Consider the following 23,510-nt stretch of genomic DNA (forward strand, 5'->3'; position numbering starts at 1 on the left):
GACTCAATCCGTTCCCGATTCATAAACATGGTGAGCAAGCTTGTACAACACCTATCTGTAGATCCAACCCACTAACCCCTCACCAGAGCAAAGACGCCTCCTACAACTTCCTCCACCTCCACGCCTCCCACCACGCCGACCTCCTCGAAGAATTCAACCGCACCCTCCTCCAGCCCGACGACATCTTCGTCCCCTCCCATCTCCAACCACTGAACCCGGAGGACGAAGACGACGTCGTACCGGACCAGCACGCGGCGTTCGGGATCACGCGCGCCACCCAGACAGTGAAGGAGCCGGTGTGGCGCGACCTAGGGCTGGAGGAGCTGCTGAAGAGGAAGCCAGAGGGGACGGAGGATCTGGGGAAGAAGCTGAAGGCGGTCACGATTCGGTGAACGCGGCGTCGGGAGTTGATGACGTCCATTCGGAGTGTTCCACGATATCCATCTCTATTGCTTTAGGTCAAGGCGTGGCGTCTGGTTTTTGATTCGACGGATACGAATCATTCAACGTATTCCTCCGGCTCCGACTCGGGTCCCGTTTGCCGATCGTCGCCTCCAGCGCCTGCGTCAACCCTTTCCCATCGTACCCCAGTCCCTTCCCATTACTCATCTTCCGTCCGTACAACCGGATGGTCTCAATCCCCAGGCGGGAGAGTTCGTCTTTGTCGACCTTAGGTGCCCCGTCTCCGTCTAAATGGATCAGATGCGTCACATATAACCTGTACTCGTGGGGGTCCGGCGGTTGATGTTGGCCGCGACTCGTTGCTGCGGCGCGGGCGATTGCGGCGATGAAATCCACGGCTGTATACGGGTTGTTCGACGGTCCGGTCTCCCGATCGATCGTACCATTGAGAATGAGCACCTTGTTGCGGATGGCCGGGGACGCGAGCCGCTCTCCCACACCGCGAAGGATCAACGATGGGATGATGGAGGTATACAGCGAGCCGATGCTGAAGATCACGGCCGACGCGTCGTCCAGCGCCGCAACCACCTTGGGGTTCGCGAGGAGGCCGATCTCCTGGCCGTAGGGGTTGATGTACCAGATCCGGTCGATGCGCGACGGCAGATCTTCTTCGTGGTGTTTGGAGAAGGAGATGTACTGTTTGCGCAAGGTGGGGAGCGTCCCCGGGAGATTGGCATCTTCGATCGAATCATGGGCATTCGTCTCCGCGTCGATGTTCGCGTGGGGGTTTAATGAGGTTGGCTCACTCGGGTGGGAGATTGCATTTTGCCCGACGATGGACGTTCCATCGGTCAAACCCGCAGCGATATGATGTGCGAAGTTAGTGTTGATAGCCGGCAATACGGACACATGGTGTGGGACCCGGCAGATATTGCTCAGGAGGTATATAGCGCTTTCAAAGCTCCCTGTGAAGAGTCGCGCACTATGATACGTGAACGTTAGTAGACGCCCACATGCCCAACCCGGAGGTCCTACCCAGTCAAAAACAAGTTCCCAATGCTCGCCGCCGAGAAGTTAAAGGTCGACGACGGCCGGATTCGCTTCACGATCTCCTGGTTGACGTGGTTCAAGATAGAACGGATGAGCTCCTTCTTTTCGGACGGAATATGACTCCACAGGGGGCTTCGCGCTTCCACGATCTCGAGCCACTCGTGCCGTGCCTTGTCCGGGTCGGGTGCCAGCCGATGGTTAAAGAAGTTGTGGAGGGCGGTCCGCTCGGAGTTCACGTCGTCGTCTTCGGGGATGAGGCGGACCAAGCGGCCTGTTCAACATCAGCTCTCCCGTGCTCTTACTTCCAGATACTTCATATACTTCTCACGTCACCGATCCCTATTAGCGATATAGTCAGAAACATGCTTTCGATTCGGTAAAGGGGACGTACCCGGTCCTCCCACGACTCTGATCAGTTCGGACGAACTTCCCCCGTTATCACTGATGGGGATGACATAACTCAGGTTACATTTTCGGCTCTCAACAAGCGTCGAGAACACGTCGACGAGATTGTTGGCGGCGCTGCCACCGGAGAAAACCACGATCCCCTTCCGATTGCGCGAGCCGTTCTGGAGCAGGAGAGCTGGGAGGGGTTGGAGGTGGTCATCCATCGCTTTACACAGATCAAGAAGATGGCGTTTTTGACTTCATCAGCACGATCCAAGATTATTTAAGTGGTGCCAGATCTGAACACGTTTCTTGAGTTGGAATTGATGTAAAGTTGCTTTCATATCCGTACTATTTGTTGGCTCGGGATCTAGACAGCACGAGGCAATTCCGCATTTAGTGTACACAGCGCAAGCTACGTCTGCAAAGATAGCTGTAGTATTCGAGGACCTGCCTTTTATGTGACCCATCCTAAGCATCTAAGCGTAGGGCGAATATTCAAAACTTGATCCGGATATTGGCTCATGTTACGCTACTTCTTGTCACAATACAATTTCTCCAATGGTTGGTTGTAAAACGTTGATGATTCATTTCCCCTTACGCCAACTCATGATGGATACAACACTGAGCTCGAGCTCTTCATCGCGTGATGGCTGCTCAGCGCTTGATTTACAGAATGCCGCAGATCTTTGATGCAGCAGAGCTTAGATTTCGACCGACCACTCCGACGACTCGTCAGATGCCCAGTCATTCGCCCCCTGCCGCGGCCTTCTCGCGCGCCTCCAGCGCGGCGACCCGCTTCCTCTTCTCTATTAACCGCTCCTTCATGTCGGTCACGTATCTGAACTGTCGCTTCTCGAAGCCGTCCAGCCAGAACCCGAACCCGCCTCCGACTGCGGCGTAGATCGGGTAGGCGATGATGTGGCTGCGGTCGAACAGGGGACGCATTTGGATGCCGAGTTGCCATAACCGCACGGCGATGCCTAGTTCGTCCGGTCAGTTAAACGCGCTCGATCGGGGGATTGATGATATGAAGATCAGAGCAGGAATGGGGAGCGTACCAAAGCCGCCCCAGAATAGGATCTTGTGCACCATATTGGCGGAGTCGGATGTCGTTTTGATGGATGGAGGGTAGGACGTGGCGGTTGAGAGAAGGAAGTCGAAATGAGATGGTTCCGTTCTTCCTCCCCTATCTGCTTGGGCCTTGGAAATCAAGCGCTTCGGAAGCAATGGCGCGTGAAGGGAGCGGATCCTTGATTTTGGCAATGCACTGCAAGGTTCGTGACTTGCTCTGGTGATGATTTGTTCGGGATACTGGCGGTTGGCTGTTGGCTGAGGGAGTCCGTGCGTCGATGGTCGCTGCAGCACAGCAGCAGTGCAGCTAACCTTGGATCATCCCAAGCTCTCTCTCCAAAATTCAATCACGTCCCCATCAAAGTTAATATCACCAAGTTGTTTCCTCAAGAACGCATTTGAACCTTGATTTCAGATTAAAAGTCGAGCTTTCTTTCTCCAAGTCCTAGTTCATTTCTGGTCTTGATCTAGTCGACACACATGATAGCTTCGTTCCACGTCATTGAATTCCCTAGATATATAATCTCTTTATGGTTCTCATGAATTTAGAATCTCGGATTGGGAAAACCCAAGGTGTCTAAGAAAGATTGCGCACATGTGCAGATGCAGACTGATCTATAGGGCGTCTTAAACGCAAACCCCCTGTTTGAACCAAGGCTACCTAGTGTGGAATCGGCCTCGAGTCATATCCCTTTGATATCATGTTGTAATCGCAGTCATACCATCATTGGCAGGTTCAAGGAGCTTCCATTCACATGTTATACCTTGTTGTTTGAAGTCGTTCAGAATGTGGTCCGCAATTGATTCGAAGTTCCCGGTTGCAAGTGCAAGGACTATCTGAGTTAGAGACAGCTTGTGAAGTTCATTTGGAGATGGGACTAACTTGTTGGACCCGCTCCAGACAGGCAGATACCCAGAAGGCCAGGGTGGCTCTTAGGGGTCATTGACAGAAGGATCTCAGTCAAGCCAGGTATGAGCCCTTTGCGGTAGGGTTGATGGACTACACCCGTCAGTACAACATGGCCGGACGGAGCATAATATATACCTTTATCCTGCATTGCCTCAAAGATCATGTCTGGATCCGGCGGAGTCTCTCCCAGGGCCGTGGCGAGAAGGGCTATTCTCTGCATGTTAAACACCACATCTGCTCGTGGATAATGCGTCGGAAGAACCTCTCGAGCTTTGTGGGTGGCCACCTCGAAGTCGGGGATTATGACGATGCACTTGATCTCCTTGGCCCAGCGGAATCGTATATAATGCCCGATGTTGAGGGGTGGCTCTGGCGGTTTCAATCCCGTATCCACCCCCCCCGCCGGTTCAGGAAGGACTTCGCTCAGCGGGATCTCTTTCCTGGACGCTTGCTCGGGATCCAGCTCATTGAGATAGGTTCCGATGAATCCGCCATAAAGTGCTGCAGCAACATTGTCCGGATGCCGCTCAATCATCAGGCAATAGTCTAGCATGCGAGCTTTGGATAGACCCAGCTTGCCGACTTCATTGCCAAGAGACACGCCAGCTACCACGGCGGCACCTGAGGACCCAAGACCACGGCCCAGGGGGATATTGTTAATGATATTGACATGAGTGCCCTTGGGGAACTGGCGCTGGTTATGGCATTTCAAAACATAAAGCGCCGTTCTTGTGATCAGGTTGACTTCAGGATCAAGGCTCACTTCCTCAGCCCCCAGTCCTTCGCATGAAACAGTGCAGTTGAGTGGATTTTGATCCGTCGAGTCGAATGTGACCGTCAACTCGAGGAATAGAGACAATGCTAGACCAATCTATGTAAATTTAGCTATACAATAAAATCATGTGGAGTGCATTGGATTATGCATCGTTGGACTGACTCACCACATCAAATCCAGGTCCGATATTCGCAGACGAGCTTGGCACTTTAATGGTGATCATCCTGCCACGGATATGAATGATTATCCACAAGAATAAGTACCACAGTAGCACCTGTACGGATGAGACGGATTCACACAGATTGTGATAAAATGTGTCTCTTGGAATCCAATGGGAAATTCATATCCTCTCCATATTACGGCGGGTTGCGGTAACACCAAAAAATGAGCGTCGGTACATTGTCGGTAGAACTTACTTTATCTATTCTTTGGCCAATCACATTCGATTCCTGACAACCTCACTTCCAACCCCAACGCGTCCAAGGGACTGACAGATTACACCCATTTGAGCCATCGACTTCGCACCAGCAGTTGGTCTGGAATTATGGCGACCGCAATGGAGAGTCCCGTGAAAAGGAAATATACCGGCGGCTCCAGCGATGGTCTCCCTCCAGATCGGAAACGGTTGCGCCTCTCCGACCTTCCCATTTCTCCAGCGAAGAGAGAGGTTTTGGACGGCCTGGTCAACACGTTCAAAAAGCAGGGAGAATTCGACGTCATCCGCAAGCATGTCTACAAGCAATTCGAAACTTCGGTATGGTACATAGTCACAGCTGAAGGAAGTCTGCTCACGTCCACTAGCCGGCCAAACATCAGTTAACCACCGCCCTCATCCTGCTCGCCGAAGGGGAAATCGACCGCCACCCGGACCTCTTATCGAAAGATCGACGCATCTCCAGTGCCCTGATCGAAGGCGCCGCAGAACGCAATGACATCTACAAGGAAGCCCTGTCCACCATCGACGGCTACATCGGCCAGTTCCTCACCGATGCCGAATCGAAACTCCGCGCCGTCCGCGCTACAGAGATCGGCTCGACCGCTGCAGACGATGAGCGCGAGCGAGGCAGCAAAACTGATGACCAATACGCCCAGGAAAGTGACGAGCGCCGAGCCGCGCTGTTGCAGAAGCTGGAGGCGCAGCGCGAGAAAGAACGGGAGCGCGAACGCGAGGAGAAGAAGATCGCCGCGGAGAAGAAGCGCCGGCAGCAAGAAGCGGAGGAGAAGCGCGAGCGCGAGCGGCAGGAGATGGAGGAGAAGCGGCGGCTGGAGCGGGAGGCGGAGAGGGAGAGGGAGCGGGAGGAGTTTGAGCGGGGGCGCGAGGAGCGGAGGCGGCTGAGGGAGGAGCGCGCGCGGGAATACGAGCGGCAGAGGGAACGCGATCGGTCGCTCTCGAGGAATCGGTCGCGGGATAGGCGTCGCTCCCGGGACAGAGACCGAGATCGATCCCGAGACCGAGATCGGCATCGCGCGGGCAGTGCATACGCCGACAGACGGGACTATACGGACCGAGACAGTCGAAAGGGAAGTGTGCAGATTACGGTCACCAGAACAGAAGACAAGCCATCGGCGCCGCCCGTGAGCGAGAAGGATTTGGAAGAAGCTGCGTTAGCGCAACTCCTGAAAGAGGGACAACAACTAGCGAAATCTAGGCAACGGCCTGAACTCGAGCGATCGGAGGATCTCGCTCCCCCACTACGACGGTCGATGGCACCCAAGTCCATCATTCCTCGCGATCCCCTGGCCACTCGGCTCGCGAAATTGGAACGGCTTCCCGTCAAGGAAAAGAGCCGGGAATCGTCGGAAACACCGCTGAAAACGCCGGTCGATGCAAAGGCTACAGAAGACAAGGTCGTCAAGGTCGAGATATCCAAAACCGAGTTGTCGGTGCCAAAGCCAGTGCCGGAAGACCGACACCCATCTCGCGACCGCTCTCCGAACCTTACAAAGACCCGAACCCGCTCCCGCTCCCGCTCAAGAGCATCCACCCGCCCTTCCTACTCCCATCGCTCTCGACGCGATGACGCCCGCGATGACTCCCGGCGCCCTCGAGACGACGCACCGGACTACAAATCACGCTCCTACCGCAACCACGACGACTCCGATGACGACCGACACCGACGCAGCCATCGAAAACGCGCTCGGTCGGAGTCCCGCTCTCCCAGCCCTCCCCGTCGGTACAAGAACGAGCGACAGGCACACAGCCGCCGCAGCCGCTCGCCCGGAGAAGAATCCCTTCGGTCGTATCGCGGAAGGGACCGAGACCGAGATCGAGATCGAGACCGCGACCGAGATCGTGACTACCTTCGCGACCGACGAGACCGAGAACGCTCCCGATCTCGAGATCGGTATCGAGACAGGAATTCAGAACGATCCCGCTCTCGCGACCGGCGCCGCGACCGCGACGAGCGGCCCCGCGAGCGGTCGTATTCCCGGACGTCGCGGCGGAACCGATCGCGGAGCAAGAGCGCGGTGGAGATTGATCGGTACGTGCCGAATTCGAGCGCGCGGGCGAAGGAGAAGGATGAGGAGCGGGATGGGGATCGGAGGGGGTATCGGGAGCGGGATAGGGATAGGGACAGGGATCGAGATAGGGATAGGGACAGGGATCGAGATAGGGATAGGGACAGGGATAGGGATCGGGACAGAGATCGGGATAGAGACCGTGATCGGGATCGAGATCGAGGGTTCGTCGAGATTGATCGATATATACCCGGGGGCTCAACGCGGAGTGACCGAGATCGGGAACCTGGGAGAGAGCGGAGAAGGGATCGGACGGGGAGTCCAAGGGATAAGTGAATGGGCATGGTACCCGAAATCATTGGCATACAATCACGGGTTCTACTATCAAGTGGTACATTCAAATATGGTTTCTAGCATCAGGCATGAGAGTTGGAGCGTCAACCGGGTTGCAGTGAATGACTGCTGGTAATTACTACCGCTAGGATATGGAATAGTCTGGTTACCTTGCCATGGCACTTGAAATTTTATTAGTGAAGGCAATCCGTGGATCAATAACTGCAGTATGCGAGACATGATCAATGAACCATGATATTATCATCGACCGTAGTACCGTTCCCGTATCAATGAACCAGGAGTTCCAGGACAGGCAGCAGTGGCACGCAATCAATGGAATCGGCGAATCGCAGGGTAAAACGGGTCACATGACCAGCAAGTCTGATTTGTCAGGGGTTCTTCGGCGTTCGGTGTGATTCGCCCAGGCCAAGAATCAAAGCATGCAGGCGACAAGGCAGCCATTCAGGCCACCACCAGCGTCTTTCTCGTGAAGCTCCACGTCTTTTGCCATCACAGAGTGAGTAACCACAGCATCGACCACCTCTGCTCTCTCTCTTGTTGTCACTTGTCACTTCATTCATTGATTCCCCCATCCCCAACACACTTTTCCTCCTTCATCTTCTTTTCCCTCTCTGCATCTCTCCATAGCTTCCTCTTTGCTTCTGCAAATCCCCGGAATTCCCTTCGTACAGTTCCATTCCACATCCCCAGCTTCCAACCCAAACATCGTCATCAGCTTCATTCCCCCAGCCGCTCGCTCGGAGCTTCGCCTGAAGCTTCATCATCATGTCTGCCGATCCCGAGCACACCCAGCCCGGTAAGGGTAAGGTCAAACTCGACAAGTAAGTCACCGCGTCGATAACACCGTGTCCGGAATCCATCGCTAACAACATTCAGTGATCCCTCCGGTGGCGAGAAGAAGGAGGTGAGGCTGCATCCATCAGGATCCTCTCATACGTCTCAACTAACTCGGTTATAGGTCAACGAGACTGCCACGGCCATCCTCAAGAAGAAGAAGAAGCCAAACTCACTGATGTATGTCTCCCAAATATTGTGAAGGGCAGCAGTCCAGCCGTACAGTCCAACTAACCTTCCTAGTGTGACCGACGCCACCAACGATGACAACTCTATCATCTCACTTTCACCGAATACCATGGACACCTTGCAACTGTTCCGAGGTGATACGGTCTTGGTCAAGGGAAAGAAGCGCAAGGACACCGTCCTGATCGTTCTTCCCGACGAGGATCTGGATGATGGCAACGTCCGGATAAACCGTGTCACTCGCCACAATCTCCGCGTCAAGCACGGCGATGTCATTACCGTGCATGCGTGCCCGGATATCAAATATGTGAGTATTCCATTATCTACAAAGATGAATGTTGCTGATCCGACCAGGCCAAACGCGTTGCCGTTCTCCCCATCGCAGATACCATCGAGGGCCTGACCGGCAATCTCTTCGATGTCTTCCTCGCCCCATATTTCCGCGAAGCGTACCGACCCGTGCGACAAGGTGACACGTTCGTGGCTCGCGGTGGCATGCGACAGGTGGAGTTCAAGGTCGTCGAGGTGGACCCGCCGGAGTTCGGCATCGTGGCCCAAGACACCGAAATCTTCTGCGAAGGCGACCCGATCGAGCGGGAAGATGAAGAGGGCAACTTGAACGAGGTGGGATACGATGATATTGGTGGATGCCGAAAGCAGATGGCTCAGGTCCGTGAGTTGGTGGAACTGCCGCTCCGACATCCTCAGCTCTTCAAGTCGATCGGTATCAAACCCCCTCGTGGAATTCTCCTGTTCGGACCTCCTGGTACCGGGAAGACGCTCATGGCTCGAGCGGTTGCCAACGAGACCGGAGCCTTCTTCTTCCTCATCAATGGCCCGGAGATCATGTCCAAGATGGCCGGTGAGTCGGAGTCGAACCTGCGGAAAGCATTCGAGGAGGCCGAGAAGCAGGCCCCTGCCATCATCTTCATCGACGAGATCGATTCCATCGCACCCAAGCGTGACAAGACGAACGGTGAAGTGGAGCGACGTGTCGTCTCGCAGCTCTTGACGTTGATGGACGGCATGAAGGCTCGATCCAACGTCGTCGTCATGGCGGCTACCAACCGACCCAACTCGATCGACCCGGCTCTGCGACGATTCGGCCGCTTCGATCGTGAAGTCGACATCGGCATTCCCGACCCCACCGGCCGTCTCGAGATCCTCCAGATTCACACCAAGAACATGAAGCTGGGCGAGGATGTCGATCTGCCTGCCATCGCGTCGGAGACGCACGGATACGTCGGATCGGATCTGGCGTCGCTGTGCTCCGAAGCGGCTATGCAGCAGATCCGTGAGAAGATGGACCTGATCGACCTTGACGAAGACACGATCGACGCTGAAGTCTTGGACTCCCTCGGCGTCACCATGGACAACTTCCGCTTCGCTCTCGGCGCCTCCAACCCGTCGGCGCTTCGCGAAGTGGCCGTCGTGGAGACGCCCAACGTCCGCTGGGACGATATCGGTGGTCTGGAAGAAGTCAAGCGCGAGCTCATCGAGAGCGTCCAGTACCCCGTCGACCACCCCGAAAAGTTCCTCAAGTTCGGCCTTTCGCCCTCTCGTGGTGTGCTCTTCTACGGACCTCCGGGTACCGGTAAGACGCTGCTTGCCAAGGCCGTCGCCAATGAATGCGCGGCGAACTTCATTTCCGTCAAGGGCCCCGAGCTGCTGTCCATGTGGTTCGGTGAGTCGGAAAGCAACATCCGGGACATCTTCGACAAGGCTCGCGCCGCTGCTCCTTGCGTGGTCTTCCTCGACGAGTTGGATTCGATCGCGAAGTCTCGTGGTGGATCGGTCGGTGATGCGGGCGGTGCTTCCGACCGTGTTGTCAACCAGCTTTTGACTGGTAAGTTACACACATTTCATGGCTGCTGGTTTCGTACTAACTTCTCTAGAAATGGATGGCATGACCTCCAAGAAGAATGTGTTCGTCATCGGCGCCACCAATCGTCCAGAACAGCTCGACAACGCGCTGTGCCGTCCCGGCCGTCTCGACACCCTCGTCTACGTCCCCCTCCCCGACAAAGAATCCCGTATCAGCATCCTCCAAGCCCAGCTCCGCAAGACCCCCGTCTCCCCCGACGTCGACCTCGACGTCATCGGCGAGCACACGCACGGCTTCTCCGGCGCCGATCTCGGCTTCATCACCCAGCGCGCCGCCAAGCTCGCCATCAAGGAGTCCATCTCCAAGGAGATTGAGCGCGTCCGCAATCTCCCTGAGGACACGGGCATGGACATCGACGATGAGGCGGAGGTCGAGGACCCCGTCCCCATGCTCACCAAGGCGCACTTCGAGGAGGCGATGCGCTCCGCCCGTCGTTCGGTCACGGACGTCGAGATCCGCCGGTACGAGGCTTTCGCGCAGAGCATGAAGAACACCGGTGGAGGAAGCTTCTTCAGGTTCCCGGAGGGGGCAGCCGCGGCAGAAGGCGCAAATGGCGGGTTCGGGCAGGGCGGAGACGACGAGGACCTCTACAATTAGATTTTCAGGTTACGGCAATAGGGTCCAGGAGGAGCTGGGCGTCCCGTCTAAGTAGCTTGCAGACTTCGCTAGAGGTCGTGCTCATGATTCGGCTACCCCCGACGCACACCGCATTTGTCTTTTCAACACGATTGATTTTCCCTGGTTGCTTTGTTTCCCTTCCCACTTCCCGCATTCCCCTGGGTTTCGTTCCTATGGACGCGGAGCTCGATAATGGAGGAACGATGGGGGGTTTTCGCTGAAAAATAGACATGATTAAGATAGTGCAATGCGACGTTGTGCCGTCTCCGTCGAAGGAGAGGCTTTTCTATATTGGGTTTGGTGATGGGACCTGTAGGCTGATGCCTCGGAGGCGTTGAACATTAGTACATTATTTCCAAAGCCAGGCATCGTATCATTAGCTGAACTCGATTTACACTACTTTACTCCGTATTCCTGTAATGTAGATATATCCCATCCATGTTTCCGTAATCTGCATGTGCTGTGGTAATGCCCGTCCTGGGTGTCATGACACCAGCCACCATCGCCACCATCGCCACCCACCGATTTTCGCCGAGCTCCCTTGTCAATTCGCCATCACCTCAACTCCGATCCATCGTCTCACCTCGCCAACTTTCAATCCTCTTTTCACCACCACCATTCCCATACCAAACCCCCATCCTCCCTCTCAACCGCGAAGGAACTCCATCCCTCGCCAATTGACCTCTTTTCCCTACCCCATCCCGACCCAAACACACCACATTCACAATGCTCACCGCACGCACATCCGCCGCGCTTCGTGCGCACCTCGGACGACGCATGACCGCCGGCTCCGCACGAACGACGACCGCCCGCATGCAATGGGGACAGGCAACGGGGCGGGCATATTCGTCGGGGCGGCCGGAGGCGAAGAGTAATGATCTGATTTGGTGAGTTTGAGCTATTTCCCTGGGCTGCTCTGTGGCGTTGGCATGTCGCCAAATGGTCATTGGGAGGCATTGGGTCTCAATGGATGGAACAAATGTTGATGTGGGGGATTATAGGGCGTTGGTGGCGACGGCGGTGACGGCTCCGGCGGCGTATATCTTGTGGGACGGCGGACAGAAGAAGTTGGCTGAGGTGAAGGCGCACGCGGCGCATGCACATGAGGAGCATGCGGAGGAGCATGTGGAGGGGGCGGAAACGACGGAGCAGGAGGCGAAGGAGGAGGAGAAGTCGGAGGCGGTTGAGGAGCCGAAGGAGGAGAAGAAGGAGGAGGAGGAGGTGAAGGAGGAGAAGGTGAAGGAGAAGAAGGAGGAAGAGAAGGAGGAGGAGAAGCCGGCTGAGGAGAAGCCGGTTGAGGAAGAGAAGAAGGTAAGTGTTTTAGACCGGCTCATCATCTAGAGGCACGCTAACATGTTGTAGGAGGAGAAGCCGGAGGAGAAATCAGAGGACAAGCCAGAGACCAAGTCGGAGGCCACGCCCGTCGAGGAGGCCGCTCCGTCGAAGGTACCGTTCCTCCTCGCGATCACTACATTCGTTCCAATCACATTACTAACGTCTGCCGCAGAAGGACGAGCCTACACTCGAGGCCGCGACGCCCGTGGAAAAGTCATAGAACGTGCATCACACCCCGCGTGCCGTGCCTTAGCGATGGATATCCGGAGCCAATGAAATTCATAAAAAGGGCCTGCCTATAGACATGCGTCGAAGTCGAGCGATGCCGCCGAAAATCCTGCAATTTTGTGTAAATATGTCGTTGCTTTTCGCTGCATGTTTTTCATACGTCCGTCTTTGGCAGTTGGTTGGTTGGGTTATGGGAGAGGAGAGGGGAGGAGGTGGAATAAATCTACTGCATTGATGGTGCGAGACTTGATACTCGATCTGAATTGGTCGAACCGGTGCCACTGGTAGTCGCATAACCCATGGTCAACAGTGCTGTATACGAGAAGTCCATCCAAGCCCTACCTTGCGAAGAGAGGAGCCAATTTAGTACCCCTCTCCCCCAGCATTCTCATTTGAGGTGGGACTCCAAACACTTATGGTACCTACTTTGTATTGTCAGCAGCAGTGCATGACTTGTATTATGAATGGGTTCGCTTAGGTAAACGACTTGCCCTACACGATTTATGGAAACACCAACCTGTTTAATGAAGCAGAAGCATAGACGATAGCGCTGTGGAGAGTGCAATCTATGCTCGTGACAAGGTGATGGAAAGCTTTCCTGGATATCACAATGGCTTTGGGATGCGATGTGACACTAACCGACCGATAAACCACCAACTGATGATCAATAGTACTAGCATCCTTCCGCATGTTGGATTATAGGTCCGTAGGCCCCAAGTCCGCCCATAATAATTTTAACCCAGGTCCCATAAAACCTAAAGGCGGTAGACTCCCGGATCGCCATAGGGCGTCCTCCATTGACGCCTCCCCAAGCCGTGGCGGCTACAGACGCGATGGGCCAATAATCTTCCCCCGCGACCCCAACGGCGACCCGTCACAATGTGATTTGACTCCGAGGGGTGTTCATCCTCGCCTTTCGAACGTGGACGAAACGGATGTACCGCGAGAATGAAATGAAGGCCTTGGGGGTAAGCTGTGGTCTGGTCGTGCTGACGTCCGCCGCTGGAGGATGACGGATCTCCTAATTATAACACTGATTACTGTCTCACCCAGCAGATACTCCGCGTCCCGATGTGTGTTTACAGTTCTCGAATCTAGATCAGGAACATCGCGGTCCTTCTTTAGGCGTCTGGGTGAGATAAGACTCAGCGGTTGTACAAGGCGCCCCTCCATCTCTGACGTCGGTTCCCGAACGAGTACACATATCATCATGGTCTACCATCACGATCCCCCACCAGCGCGTCCCGTCGCCCCGAACCACCATCCACCTGTCCGCTTCTCATGGCAAACCGACTCCTCTCGACCGTTAACCACACTAGCGACCAGGCAACATCACGTCCAACCCTCATCAACGAACAACATGACGCCACCGAGCGCTCGATACTCGTACATGAACACGCCGATCGAAATGCAGCAGGGACGGCCGTTCCCGCCCGCGCAACAGCGGCCGGCGGAGTCGACGATACCGCAGTCGCCGCGGTCGCCTGATGCGCCGGGGGGAGGGTATGCGTCAACACGATCGCAGACGTGGGAAGATGCGGCCGACGTTAAGAAGCAGTTGGTATCCACGCCCGTGGAAGGACACGCAGCGTACTACGCTCCAGGGCAGGACCAGTACCAGCATCCATCCGAGTCCGGCTATCGCCCACCCGAACAAGACACGCAGAAACCCTACCCACCTCCTGACGACGAGATGCAGAAGCCGACCAATCCTCCAACCATCCCCATCCCCATCCCCCATCCCCTCTTCTCCCCCGACTCCCTCCCACATCCCACCAACACCCCCCTCCACCAGCCCGGCCAAATCCCCCATCCTAACCTCGACCCTTCCGCCTCGGGAGGCAAGCAACGGTGGCGCCACGGGCTCTGCGAGTGCGGCGGTGCGGACGTGGGGACGTGTGTGACGGGGCTGTTGTGCCCGTGCGTGCTGTACGGGAAGACGACGTATCGGCTGGAGCGGCGGGGGCGGCGGGAGGATCCGACGGAGATGTTGGGGTGGAGGTGGCTGAATGGGCGGTGTGGGATGATGGGGGTGGCGTGTGGGTTGTGGTGTGAGTTCTTCCTTTTCCTTATTCCCTTAGGCGGTGGTACCCTCGATTTTTCGCTTAAGGCGTCGTCGGATCTGCCACTGACAAATGGCGACCACAGGTCTCTTCCCATTGTTCAATCGCACCCGCATCCGCCACCTCTACAACCTCGAAGGCTCCTTCGGTGGCGATCTGGTCGACGCGTGCTGTTGCTGCTGCTGCGTGACGGTGCAGTCGGAGCGCGAGATTCGCGATCGGGAGGAGAAGGCGAGGCGGTGGGAGGGGCCGGGGCAGGGATACGTGCCGCCGGATCCTATGGTGTATGCGCCGCCGCCGCGGTGATGGGGTTGGGGTTGACTGGTAGTTCTGTTTTGGGAAGGGTAGGTTGCCATGGTGCTCGGGATGGGGAGGCGTTGAAAACACGCGACTCTTGTTTGTGTGCCTCTCTCTGTTACGAATGATGATTCGGATATCCACTTCTGAGCGTTCGGGTGTGTATATACCGAGCAACTTCGATAGGGTCGGGATGGGGGCCATTATCGTGTCGGTGCTGGTAAGCAAGATCGTGTCTCTCGTAACCGACTCGGGGGGGTTGACTGTCAAATAAATATGCCTGTGAGGGGAAGTCAATAGGTCTCAGCGCCGACAGTAAACAATGCGAGATTCCGTCATGATGATGCATATCAATTTCCTTTATCGACAAATGCTGTGGGGTATCGAATTACATGCCGACCTACTCCGATTCCCAACCTAATCCACATAGGAAAATCCACAACCGAAGAATAACCCAAGGATGAGGTCGAAGACCCGCCGAGTCTACCATGTTACTCCAACAAAAGGAGAGGATCGAAGTGTGAAAGGTTCGAGTTCTCTCCTGGTGGTACGTCATACAGAGGCCGAAGTCGGTGAGTGTGATCGTAAATTACAAGCGATAGAAAAGAAGGCCGTGTCCATACTCCAGGACATTGCCGTTTGATATATGGTTGGTATTCGTGATTTCGTCATGGTTCCCGGGCTAAGCATTGCTTAATCAAGCATTCCATGGCTATAGAAATAAAGTCAGTGATAGCCGGGTCGAAGAGAACAATGTGGTCCTTACCGAGCCATGACCGACCCCAAAACATCCATATCCAACCGTCGATCGTCGGGCAGTTCATCCACCACGGGAACCATGCCGGCGACCTTCTCTCCCCCTCGGTAGGCGATTAGCGCCGGAACGCCAGCGATGTCGATCTCCGCTTCTTCGTAGTGGAACTTGACGAAGCGGGTGGTGTCGTATGCACGAGCAAGCTCGTGGACAACGGACTCGATCTCGTGGGAGACTCGGCTCTGTGGCACAACGTTAGAAACATCCAGGAGTGTGCGGGGCGAGAAGCATACCTTGTCATCGTAGATGAATACCACGACCGTTGTGTCTGGAGCAACCTTCTCGATCGCATCCAGATACCCCTCCCCATCCACCGTCACCAGGGATCCGAACACCCTCCTATTCTTCCTCGGGCTTGCCGTCCTTGCCCTCTTCTGCTGCAGTTTCAACTGCTCGGGCGTCTGCATCTCCCGCAATCGGTTCTCCCTCCACCTCGACAGGAAGCCATCGTCACCATCCTCGTCCAGAGCGCGGTCATCGTCCGACGAGCTCGGGCTGCGGTTCTTCTCGTTGGAGGGGGAGAGCATGGTGCGGGGGTTCAGGCGCAGGGTGCTGAAGCGGCTGGTCTTCTTGGCTTTTTCGAAGGCTAGGGCGTCGGCGATAACGCCTTTGGGGCCGGTGTTGCCCTCATAGCGGCCTTTAGGGAGGAAGTAGCGGGACCGCATGTCGGTGGTCGAGGAAGAGGCGTGGTAGAGGTCGTCGTCGTCGTCGGCGTCTTCGTCGGAGGCGGCACGGTTTCGGTGGGAGGACCGAATACCACGAGAGCGCTTCTCGGTCTCGGATGAGGAGTGTTGAGGACTGCCTTCGATATCGGAAAGGCCGGCGTCTTCGTAATGATGTGATGGACGATCCTTCTCGCTGAAGAGCTTGTTGTATTCTTCCTGTGCTTCTGACATGTTGTAGGGAGAAAAAGTCGTCGGGTTCGGGGACCAGGTGAGATCTTATGCGTTTGAGCTTAGGGCACTTCACGCGGGCAGCAGGGGAGGGACAGCGGGACGGTGACCGGGATTTCAGGATTTCAGGATTGGCAGGTTTTCTTACTAGGTTCAGAACGTGTGGTGGTGAGAGCGTGATAGCGGTAGCCGATACGACTTGGGACTTAGGAGTTAGGACGTAGGAGTCAGACTGGAACTCCGAACTCAGGAGTGGTGGACCATGGGCCTCGTGCGCAACAAGGAACATGTGGTGCTGTGGCCGAGTGAAAAAGCGCCGATCTTCCGTCATCAATGCACGATTCTAATTTCTATGGGTTGACGTTGTTTCGAGCCTTGAGGCCACTTCACTGAGGCTTAGAAGGCCCCAGGCTGAAGATTGCGTAGGAAGAAGACCAATAGCCGGTCTGTGTGTGTGTTAGCACTTCTAGACTCCTGAATTAACTGGTCAGGGAAAACTGGAAAAGGGGGGATACACATGATGGTGGTTCAGCTGCACAATTGGGACAGGCCCCAGGGTCAATGCAAGCAGGGCATGAAATCAATGTAGTCACTTTGTATTGGGATTGGTAGGCAGTTCATTCGCTTGCAGATTCTTGCAGCTCAGCCATCTGCAGTCCTCATTCCTCAGTCGTATTGGTGATTAGAGACAGGAGAAACCGAGAAAAGGTAATCCTCATGTTTCGGATTGGACGTTGGAGGAGAAGCTGGCAGCACATCCATCGCCACGTGTAGCCCCTGCATGGCATCTTGCCCTACCGTGATTAATTCTTATTTTTTCTCCTTGGCTTCGTCTGCCACTAACCCCTTTTCTAGTTCGCGCATGGTGGAATCACTAGAATGTGCAGTGCTGATGCGCTGGAAATCTCTCGGTGACCGGTGCGTGTCTCTCTTCACTCTGTGGCCGTCACGGTGTCGGGAGTCCCGTCTAGACTCTTATAGGTCTACCACATATGCAAGGATGGTCCCATCGTTGTTTGACGGTCTTCTTTGAAACGTCCAACGAGTCAGCCTACCAGAGACTCAGAGTTGAGTTTCGCATGAGTCGCATCAAACTGACACCTTCAATTTTCATCGGAGGTGGTCCACCAGGAGGGACAATGCCCGTTTTCCCACCACCGGGACACTCCGATATCCGGCCCCGATTGAAGGTGGACGAGCAGTGAGAGCGTTTCAGAAAACATCCAGCGAACCAAATATAGGATCCTGAATTTCTGAAGGGTTTCAGAGTGAACGACAGACACTCACGCCATATGACGGAGCGTAACGGAGCGTAACGGAGCGTAACGGAGCTGGACGTCCTCTGCGAAGATGAACCCCAGGCCCCAGCCCACGGACTCAATGCCTAACGGTCAACGTCCTTCTAGCGTGTTGCTAGAACATCGTAGCGTACCCGGAAATCCATGGAGTGGCATGGACAATATATTCGAGCCGCTGAGACCACGTAGAAGATTAATCTCGATTAGACCAATCAATTAGTTTGTGAGATGACTAGACATGGGAATGGAGATCCCAGTAACATCGGATCCAGATATACGGATCCAGCACACAGAAGGCATCTTCAGGACTAGGCTACTACATATCATGATACCGGTTCTCCAAATCTTCACCTCGTCACCGTAATCATCCGCAGATCAGCACTCATCTTCAGGCGACCACTTTGAGACCGCAATCATGCCCTTCTCAACTCCCCAACCCCTTCCCAATCTCAGATGGAACCATCCGACCAGCGATGATATCATCATGCGTGTCCACCAAACCGACGTACCTACATGGTCCTGCATCGGCCACCTGCGGTGTCACCGACAATGCGAGGCAGGCGATGCACGAAGGCGGACCTGATCGTACTATGTATAGTACGAAGCCGTGCAAGTCGAACGTACTGTACTGAGGATAGGACGGCCACGACCTATCTGATTTTAGAACCTGCGTGATGAGGGTCGTAGCGAAGGCGGTCGTAAATTCGCACTCCGGATCGATGGTCAGTTCACGCTTCTCGAGCGTCGCGGCAGAAGAATGGCCGGGTGCAAAGGATTGATGGCGGATCCCAAGCACTGTGCCCATCACCAACACGACATCAGTCAATCACGATAGTAACACCCCTCAACCCCTCCGGTCGATCATCAAAAGGGCAGTCCATCAGTCCATGACGCCATCCCATCTCAACTCTCGACTCAGGCTCAAGCGACGTCGCCGTGCAATTTGATCCAAATACCCTCGAGCCTCCCTACCCGGCGGAGATCCCCACCCTTGAGCGGCACAGAGTAAGACATGGATGAAGGGCCGATCTTTGACACTTGGGAGTCACAAGAATAGACTATCGCGCGGCGTGTAAATGGGATGGAGCTCTCTGGTTTTTTGTTGCGTTGGTTGCTGTCCTCGGTTGTCTGTACAAGAAGTTCCCTGGGGTGTTGGTGATAGCTGTTCCTTATATCCAGCCTACATCTACCCTCACCAGCGTTCAGTCCGCTCGCTTCGATTGGGATGCAATCGACGAGACTTCCCACCTTCGAACTAGGCAATCGAAGGCTGGATCTCCGGTCTCTCCGAACCAACCCACGCCATAGGATCGTGAAAGCAGGGTAACTGTTAACGGACTCATATTCTCACAAGCACGAGCGAATCTTGAATAAAGCGTACAAAGAACACCTCAGCGGCATCGAGACCCCGTTCTTCCCCATTTCCCTTCCCGTTCGATCCTTGCGTAAACGTTGTCGGTTCCTTGCGCATCCTATCGCCCCCGTTTGAACGATGTCGGCGTTCCTGTAACCTCGCACGACTTCACCGTGCCAAACAGCACAGGCCGGACCGCTTCCACTCCCCTCCACTGCGTTCGATACCCTACGAAACTACCGCACTCTCTTAGATGCGAGGGAAGGGAGACGCGAAGAGAAAATAACCGAAAGGGGAAGGAAAATGCCGATGCGCACGAAACCGCCACGGAATAGGAGATCGGGGAAAACTTGGGAAAGGGGATCTGGGGAGATGAGCGTGAGAAAGCGACGGGGTCGGAGATATCCAAGACGCCGACGAATCGTCTGAACATCTTTCCCACTGCGGGTCTGACACTTGCCCATCGACGGTGTTCTTTCAATGAGACGGGTGAGAAGGGGGAATGGAAGGCTGTGCGAAGGGCCGGGAAAAAGGTCACAACACAACTTCATTGTTCTCATTACGTTCCACGCCCGCGGTTTCACGAACCTCCAACCTCCAACCCCTACCCAACCCTACTCACGCGTCCTGACGTTGAAGAGAAAAAAAGGGGTCGGAGAGAAACAAACAAACAAACCAAGACCGTGCTTGATGGAACACGGTGATTTCCCCGAACCGGGGGATCATCACCCGACGGCGGTCTCTCCTTCGGCTTGATTTGTAGTTTCGAACAATAATTGCTTGCAAAGGAGGTGGAACAAGACTTGGAATGATTGCGCCCCAATTCGTGCCGTTCGAACACCGGTCGAGAGAAAGAAAAAAACACAACAGATCAAATCGGAAAGCCTTCCACTCCACGCCAAAGTTTGAGGGTGTCAATACTTTTTCCCGGGGAGGACGGAACGGAAAAACTCGCACCGGGAATGCTGAAATCGCGATATCGAAGAAAGGGAGGCGAAACATGGGGGCTTCTCAGAGGAGGGACGGGGAGGAAATGGAACGGTGATTCGCGTCGTGGGGTATTAGATGTTCCAGGGCGGGTTGGATGTCGTATGTATGAGGTTCAGGAAAACGACCATGCAAGGCTTAGGCCCAGATTCGGAGCTGTTGGAGAGAAAACGGATTAGCAGCCAGATCGCTTAGAATTTACGACAAGATCTGAAGTCAACATACCATTGAATCCCAAGACCCGGTGCACAGACTGATCGCATCATTGCTCACACCCAAGCAGCTCACGCGGTTGTCGTGTCCTTGTAGAGTACCCACGCGTTCACCTCGAAGCACATCCCAAACCTATAGGCCAATGAGTTATTTGTTTCGACCATCGTTCTCGTTGGAAAGCATACCTTGCACTCAAAATCGTCATAACCAGCGAAGAGAAGACGCCCTGAAACTGAGAAAGCAACCGATGTGATCCCGCAAACAGGCTCACCGATCTGGAAAGTCGTCAGTTGGTGGATACTTGCAACGAGAATCGCAACGGGACGGCCTGCAAGCCGATCCCTTGCGCCAATATGTACGCACCGTGTAGCTCTGCAATTCCCGGTCGGCGCGAATGTCAAACAGACGGCAAGATGCATCGTCGGAACCGGTACCGAACGCGTTACCGTTCGGGAAATACTGAATCGCGTTGATATCCGAATCGTGCGCCGCGAACGTCTGCACGCATTTCTGCGCGCGGATGTCCCACAGCTTCGCGAACGCGTCGCACGCGCCCGACACGAACTGGTTGTTGTCGAGCGGATTGATGCTCAGGCTCATCACGTCGCCCAGGTGGTCGGCGAACTCGTGGATCTTCGCGCCCGTCTCGACGTCCCAAAGGACACAGGTCATGTCGCCGGAGGAGGTCAGGATGCGGCGGTCATTGATGAACCGACAGCAGCTGAGGTAGCCGGAGTGGCCCGAGAGCTCGCGAGCGACGCGCGTGGGCCCTTCTCGCGCCGACAGGTTGTAGATGGAGCAGATGTTGTCGAGGCCACCGCAGGCGACGTAGTTGCCGGACGGTGAGTAGGCGCAGGTCATGACCCAGGAGGAGCGGAGGGGGATGGCATGGACTTTGTTGGTCGTGTAGGCGTCCCAGATGATGAGTTTTCCATCCTGCGATGCCGAGACGAGATGTCTTCGGTCCGTGGACCAATGCATCGCGTAGATTTTGGCGAGATGGCCTTTGAGGGTTCGCTTGGTTTTCATCGCAAGCCTGGGAAGTTGGTCGACTCGTGACCGGGCCACATCGCGCACTAAAGACCACATCAATTAGCGAATCCATCGTGTCAATTAACGGATATGAACGAAGATAAGTCGATTGCAGCAACGGTCGACCGACGACACGTCGGATGCATTGGAAGGTCGACGGAGCTGGAGGAAGCAGCTTACGTGTTGTGTCGGCAAGTTCATCCTTCTTTCGCTTTATCCGGTCCTTCAAAGCTTCTGCATCGCGGCGAGCGGCTTGAATGCGCTGTTGGAGGGTATCAGCGTTCATGTCGGACATGCCAGGTGGTCGACGAGGTCGAATCGCTGATCGTAGAGCGAGAGAGAGGAGAGAGCGACGACCAAAGGAGGAGAAGTCAGAGGACAATCAGCAATCACAGCCCAGGGATAGTGGAGATGCGAGGTGGTCAAGCGTCCACTGTTCGGGTACGGCACAACTAAAATACGAGGTATGAGTTGGGGTGGGGGGGAGCCGAATCACAACGGGGAATGGCAATGACGAGAACAAGGCAGATGATGACAAAATGAAGATTCGGTGATGGCAGAACGGAAGTGGGACGATTGAGGAGTGAGAGGAAGACCGAGAGCTGGAGATCCAAGGTGGTCGGACTAGTGGTAGTAGGCCAAGGCCCGAAGCTGGAGCAGTTGGTCGGCAGACTAGTGGTTGTACCGTGTATTAGGCACTAGGTATACCGTATAGGTAGGCTGAAGAATAAGAAGCAACCAAGTCCGTGAGGATGGAGGAAGTATTATGAAGCAATGAATTCCAAGGACGAGGTTGCGCCGGACGTGGAAGAGGAACGTGCGGAGTAGTGCGATACGGTGGCCGGTGCAGCGATGGTATGTGCGCCGGATGAGAGGGAAATAGGATAGACAAATAGGATGGAGAATTAGAAAGTTGAAGGATAAGGTTGAAGGATGAACGTCGTGTAGTGGTGCAGTTAGAGTCTGAGGAGCGAGGAGTGGGTTGCCGCAGCGAGATTATTGATGGATTCGGTTGAGATCTGGTGCCGATGGGGAACGGCGGAGAACTGGCTGTCGAGTGGAGAGGGAGGGAAGGATGGGAGAGAGAGACGGGGGAGTCAGTTTGGTCACTGGAGTGTCTGTGTGCCCAGTACCAGCCCAGGACCCAGGACTCAGCAAAGGAGTGTGTGCTGGTGCAGTCCTGACTTATAGAGTGTGGGTGATGGAATAATAGTATGTAGAATAACAATACTGGAATTCCACTCTGACTGTCACTGGGCCGAACTTTGAATTGAAGAAGCTCCTGCTTGTTCTCCTCTCTTCTATATCGAGATGTATAAGCCTATCAGGCGTCATCTTCTGCTTCTGTTTCTTCTGCTTCTTCTAGATTCTACAGACTACAGCCGCACAGGGATTATTAACATTGCAGGTTCTACCTAACTGCGGACTAACTCCTAAGCCCTTCCATAGACTCGTAATGTTCATAGAACAGAGCCAGGGAGAGCAGCCTTAGAGAGAGTTAGAGGCGACAAGGTCGAAGCACTGGTCGGCGGTGCGCTGTGCGGATGTTCAACCCTAATTATTATCGACGGATTGGTCTTTTATGGCCCAGTTAAACCTGTTTCCAAGCCTGGACCTAGTTCAACTGGATGATGGATTTGCTGCTAGGACGAATCACGAACCCCTCGAAATATGAACAAGCTATTGAAGCCTCAATATTAATGGGTACAACGGCTTCTGTTCATCCTGACCATTAAACACTTGGTACAGTTATGGATTGAATATAAACTAATGATACCTCTAGATCTAATGTGCGGTTCGTATTGTTACCGGTTTATGTATCATATCTGCTCCCTCTCCTGCTCCTTCCAATTCCCTTGCGCGCTTCCTAGTTTGGCTTGGAAAGTCGGAATGAATGAAATGGGAGTACGATGTCGCTACTTACTCCACCAATTAGCGGTCCGTGCTTCATCCCGCGCTTGCCTTCTTTGCTTCACTTCCCCGGCTTCCCTGCCTGCTCATTTCTCCAAATCTCTGCTCAGTGCTCGCATTGTCCTCTCCCCATGCCAACAGCCAATATTC

At 54.8% G+C, this 23,510-nt stretch overlaps 10 protein-coding genes across 10 annotated transcripts; 5 read left to right on the plus strand and 5 right to left on the minus strand.

Moving 5' to 3' along the window:
- Positions 1–27: 27 nt before the first annotated feature.
- On the plus strand, positions 28–392 carry P152DRAFT_471696 (Apc13 domain protein; the record flags this gene model as incomplete). Its single annotated transcript, XM_033681088.1, has 2 exons — positions 28–42; positions 87–392. The coding sequence occupies 2 exons, from the start codon at positions 28–30 to the stop codon at positions 390–392; spliced, it is 321 nt and encodes a 106-aa protein (XP_033536684.1).
- Positions 181–2,254, minus strand: P152DRAFT_243238 (UPF0052 domain protein). The gene is made up of 4 exons (XM_033674644.1): positions 1,844–2,254; positions 1,774–1,791; positions 1,438–1,723; positions 181–1,384 (listed from the first exon to the last, which is right to left on the minus strand). The coding sequence occupies exons 1-4, from the start codon at positions 2,061–2,063 to the stop codon at positions 460–462; spliced, it is 1,449 nt and encodes a 482-aa protein (XP_033536685.1). The 5' UTR covers positions 2,064–2,254; the 3' UTR covers positions 181–459.
- Positions 2,255–2,616: 362 nt separating this feature from the next.
- On the minus strand, positions 2,617–2,934 carry P152DRAFT_378484 (uncharacterized protein; the record flags this gene model as incomplete). The annotated part of the gene is made up of 2 exons (XM_033675673.1): positions 2,617–2,822; positions 2,901–2,934. Coding segments are annotated over 2 exons (240 nt in total), but the record flags the coding sequence as incomplete, so codon positions are not given.
- A 366-nt stretch (positions 2,935–3,300) lies between these two features.
- On the minus strand, positions 3,301–4,968 carry P152DRAFT_412146 (homoserine kinase). The gene is made up of 3 exons (XM_033676979.1): positions 4,765–4,968; positions 3,797–4,694; positions 3,301–3,746 (listed from the first exon to the last, which is right to left on the minus strand). The coding sequence occupies exons 1-3, from the start codon at positions 4,819–4,821 to the stop codon at positions 3,613–3,615; spliced, it is 1,089 nt and encodes a 362-aa protein (XP_033536687.1). The 5' UTR covers positions 4,822–4,968; the 3' UTR covers positions 3,301–3,612.
- A 100-nt stretch (positions 4,969–5,068) lies between these two features.
- P152DRAFT_512356 (uncharacterized protein) lies at positions 5,069–7,648 on the plus strand. The gene is made up of 2 exons (XM_033682746.1): positions 5,069–5,352; positions 5,400–7,648. The coding sequence occupies exons 1-2, from the start codon at positions 5,143–5,145 to the stop codon at positions 7,392–7,394; spliced, it is 2,205 nt and encodes a 734-aa protein (XP_033536688.1). The 5' UTR covers positions 5,069–5,142; the 3' UTR covers positions 7,395–7,648.
- Positions 7,649–8,011: 363 nt separating this feature from the next.
- P152DRAFT_456095 (AAA ATPase) lies at positions 8,012–11,379 on the plus strand. Its single transcript, XM_033678924.1, has 6 exons — positions 8,012–8,233; positions 8,289–8,316; positions 8,371–8,426; positions 8,490–8,739; positions 8,787–10,278; positions 10,328–11,379. The coding sequence occupies exons 1-6, from the start codon at positions 8,178–8,180 to the stop codon at positions 10,912–10,914; spliced, it is 2,469 nt and encodes an 822-aa protein (XP_033536689.1). The 5' UTR covers positions 8,012–8,177; the 3' UTR covers positions 10,915–11,379.
- A 282-nt stretch (positions 11,380–11,661) lies between these two features.
- Positions 11,662–12,546, plus strand: P152DRAFT_447321 (uncharacterized protein; the record flags this gene model as incomplete). The annotated part of the gene is made up of 3 exons (XM_033677986.1): positions 11,662–11,822; positions 11,937–12,246; positions 12,298–12,546. The coding sequence occupies 3 exons, from the start codon at positions 11,662–11,664 to the stop codon at positions 12,544–12,546; spliced, it is 720 nt and encodes a 239-aa protein (XP_033536690.1).
- A 1,162-nt stretch (positions 12,547–13,708) lies between these two features.
- P152DRAFT_471702 (PLAC8-domain-containing protein) lies at positions 13,709–14,867 on the plus strand (the record flags this gene model as incomplete). The annotated part of the gene is made up of 2 exons (XM_033681089.1): positions 13,709–14,549; positions 14,647–14,867. The coding sequence occupies 2 exons, from the start codon at positions 13,709–13,711 to the stop codon at positions 14,865–14,867; spliced, it is 1,062 nt and encodes a 353-aa protein (XP_033536691.1).
- Positions 14,868–15,551: 684 nt separating this feature from the next.
- On the minus strand, positions 15,552–16,568 carry P152DRAFT_471703 (thioredoxin-like protein; the record flags this gene model as incomplete). The annotated part of the gene is made up of 3 exons (XM_033681090.1): positions 15,552–15,570; positions 15,625–15,854; positions 15,906–16,568. 3 exons carry the CDS (start codon positions 16,566–16,568, stop codon positions 15,552–15,554), a joined length of 912 nt encoding a protein of 303 aa, XP_033536692.1.
- Positions 16,569–20,302: 3,734 nt separating this feature from the next.
- Positions 20,303–21,942, minus strand: P152DRAFT_243700 (guanine nucleotide-binding protein-like protein subunit beta 1). The gene is made up of 5 exons (XM_033674646.1): positions 21,630–21,942; positions 20,781–21,493; positions 20,603–20,692; positions 20,430–20,549; positions 20,303–20,360 (listed from the first exon to the last, which is right to left on the minus strand). The coding sequence occupies exons 1-5, from the start codon at positions 21,742–21,744 to the stop codon at positions 20,343–20,345; spliced, it is 1,056 nt and encodes a 351-aa protein (XP_033536693.1). The 5' UTR covers positions 21,745–21,942; the 3' UTR covers positions 20,303–20,342.
- Between the last annotated feature and the right edge of the window lie 1,568 nt (positions 21,943–23,510).

Source organism: Eremomyces bilateralis (assembly GCF_010015585.1).
Source record: "Eremomyces bilateralis CBS 781.70 unplaced genomic scaffold P152scaffold_4, whole genome shotgun sequence".
NCBI lineage: Eukaryota > Fungi > Ascomycota > Dothideomycetes > Eremomycetales > Eremomycetaceae > Eremomyces > Eremomyces bilateralis.

Coding starts and splice junctions, on each gene's coding strand:
- P152DRAFT_243700 (XM_033674646.1), bottom strand. CDS start 21,744: ATGTCCGACATGAACGCTGATACCCTCCAACAGCGCATTCAAGCCGCT. Junction 20,693..20,780: donor GGGAATTGCAGAGCTACACG/GTGCGTACATAT, acceptor ACGACTTTCCAG/ATCGGTGAGCCTGTTTGCGG. Junction 20,550..20,602: donor ATGACGATTTTGAGTGCAAG/GTATGCTTTCCA, acceptor ATTGGCCTATAG/GTTTGGGATGTGCTTCGAGG.
- P152DRAFT_243238 (XM_033674644.1), bottom strand. CDS start 2,063: ATGGATGACCACCTCCAACCCCTCCCAGCTCTCCTGCTCCAGAACGGC. Junction 1,385..1,437: donor GGGAACTTGTTTTTGACTGG/GTAGGACCTCCG, acceptor CACGTATCATAG/TGCGCGACTCTTCACAGGGA.
- P152DRAFT_512356 (XM_033682746.1), top strand. CDS start 5,143: ATGGCGACCGCAATGGAGAGTCCCGTGAAAAGGAAATATACCGGCGGC. Junction 5,353..5,399: donor ACAAGCAATTCGAAACTTCG/GTATGGTACATA, acceptor CACGTCCACTAG/CCGGCCAAACATCAGTTAAC.
- P152DRAFT_412146 (XM_033676979.1), bottom strand. CDS start 4,821: ATGATCACCATTAAAGTGCCAAGCTCGTCTGCGAATATCGGACCTGGA. Junction 4,695..4,764: donor TCGGACCTGGATTTGATGTG/GTGAGTCAGTCC, acceptor AAATTTACATAG/ATTGGTCTAGCATTGTCTCT. Junction 3,747..3,796: donor GTCTGGAGCGGGTCCAACAA/GTTAGTCCCATC, acceptor TAACTCAGATAG/TCCTTGCACTTGCAACCGGG.
- P152DRAFT_456095 (XM_033678924.1), top strand. CDS start 8,178: ATGTCTGCCGATCCCGAGCACACCCAGCCCGGTAAGGGTAAGGTCAAA. Junction 8,234..8,288: donor GGTAAGGTCAAACTCGACAA/GTAAGTCACCGC, acceptor AACAACATTCAG/TGATCCCTCCGGTGGCGAGA. Junction 8,317..8,370: donor CCGGTGGCGAGAAGAAGGAG/GTGAGGCTGCAT, acceptor ACTCGGTTATAG/GTCAACGAGACTGCCACGGC.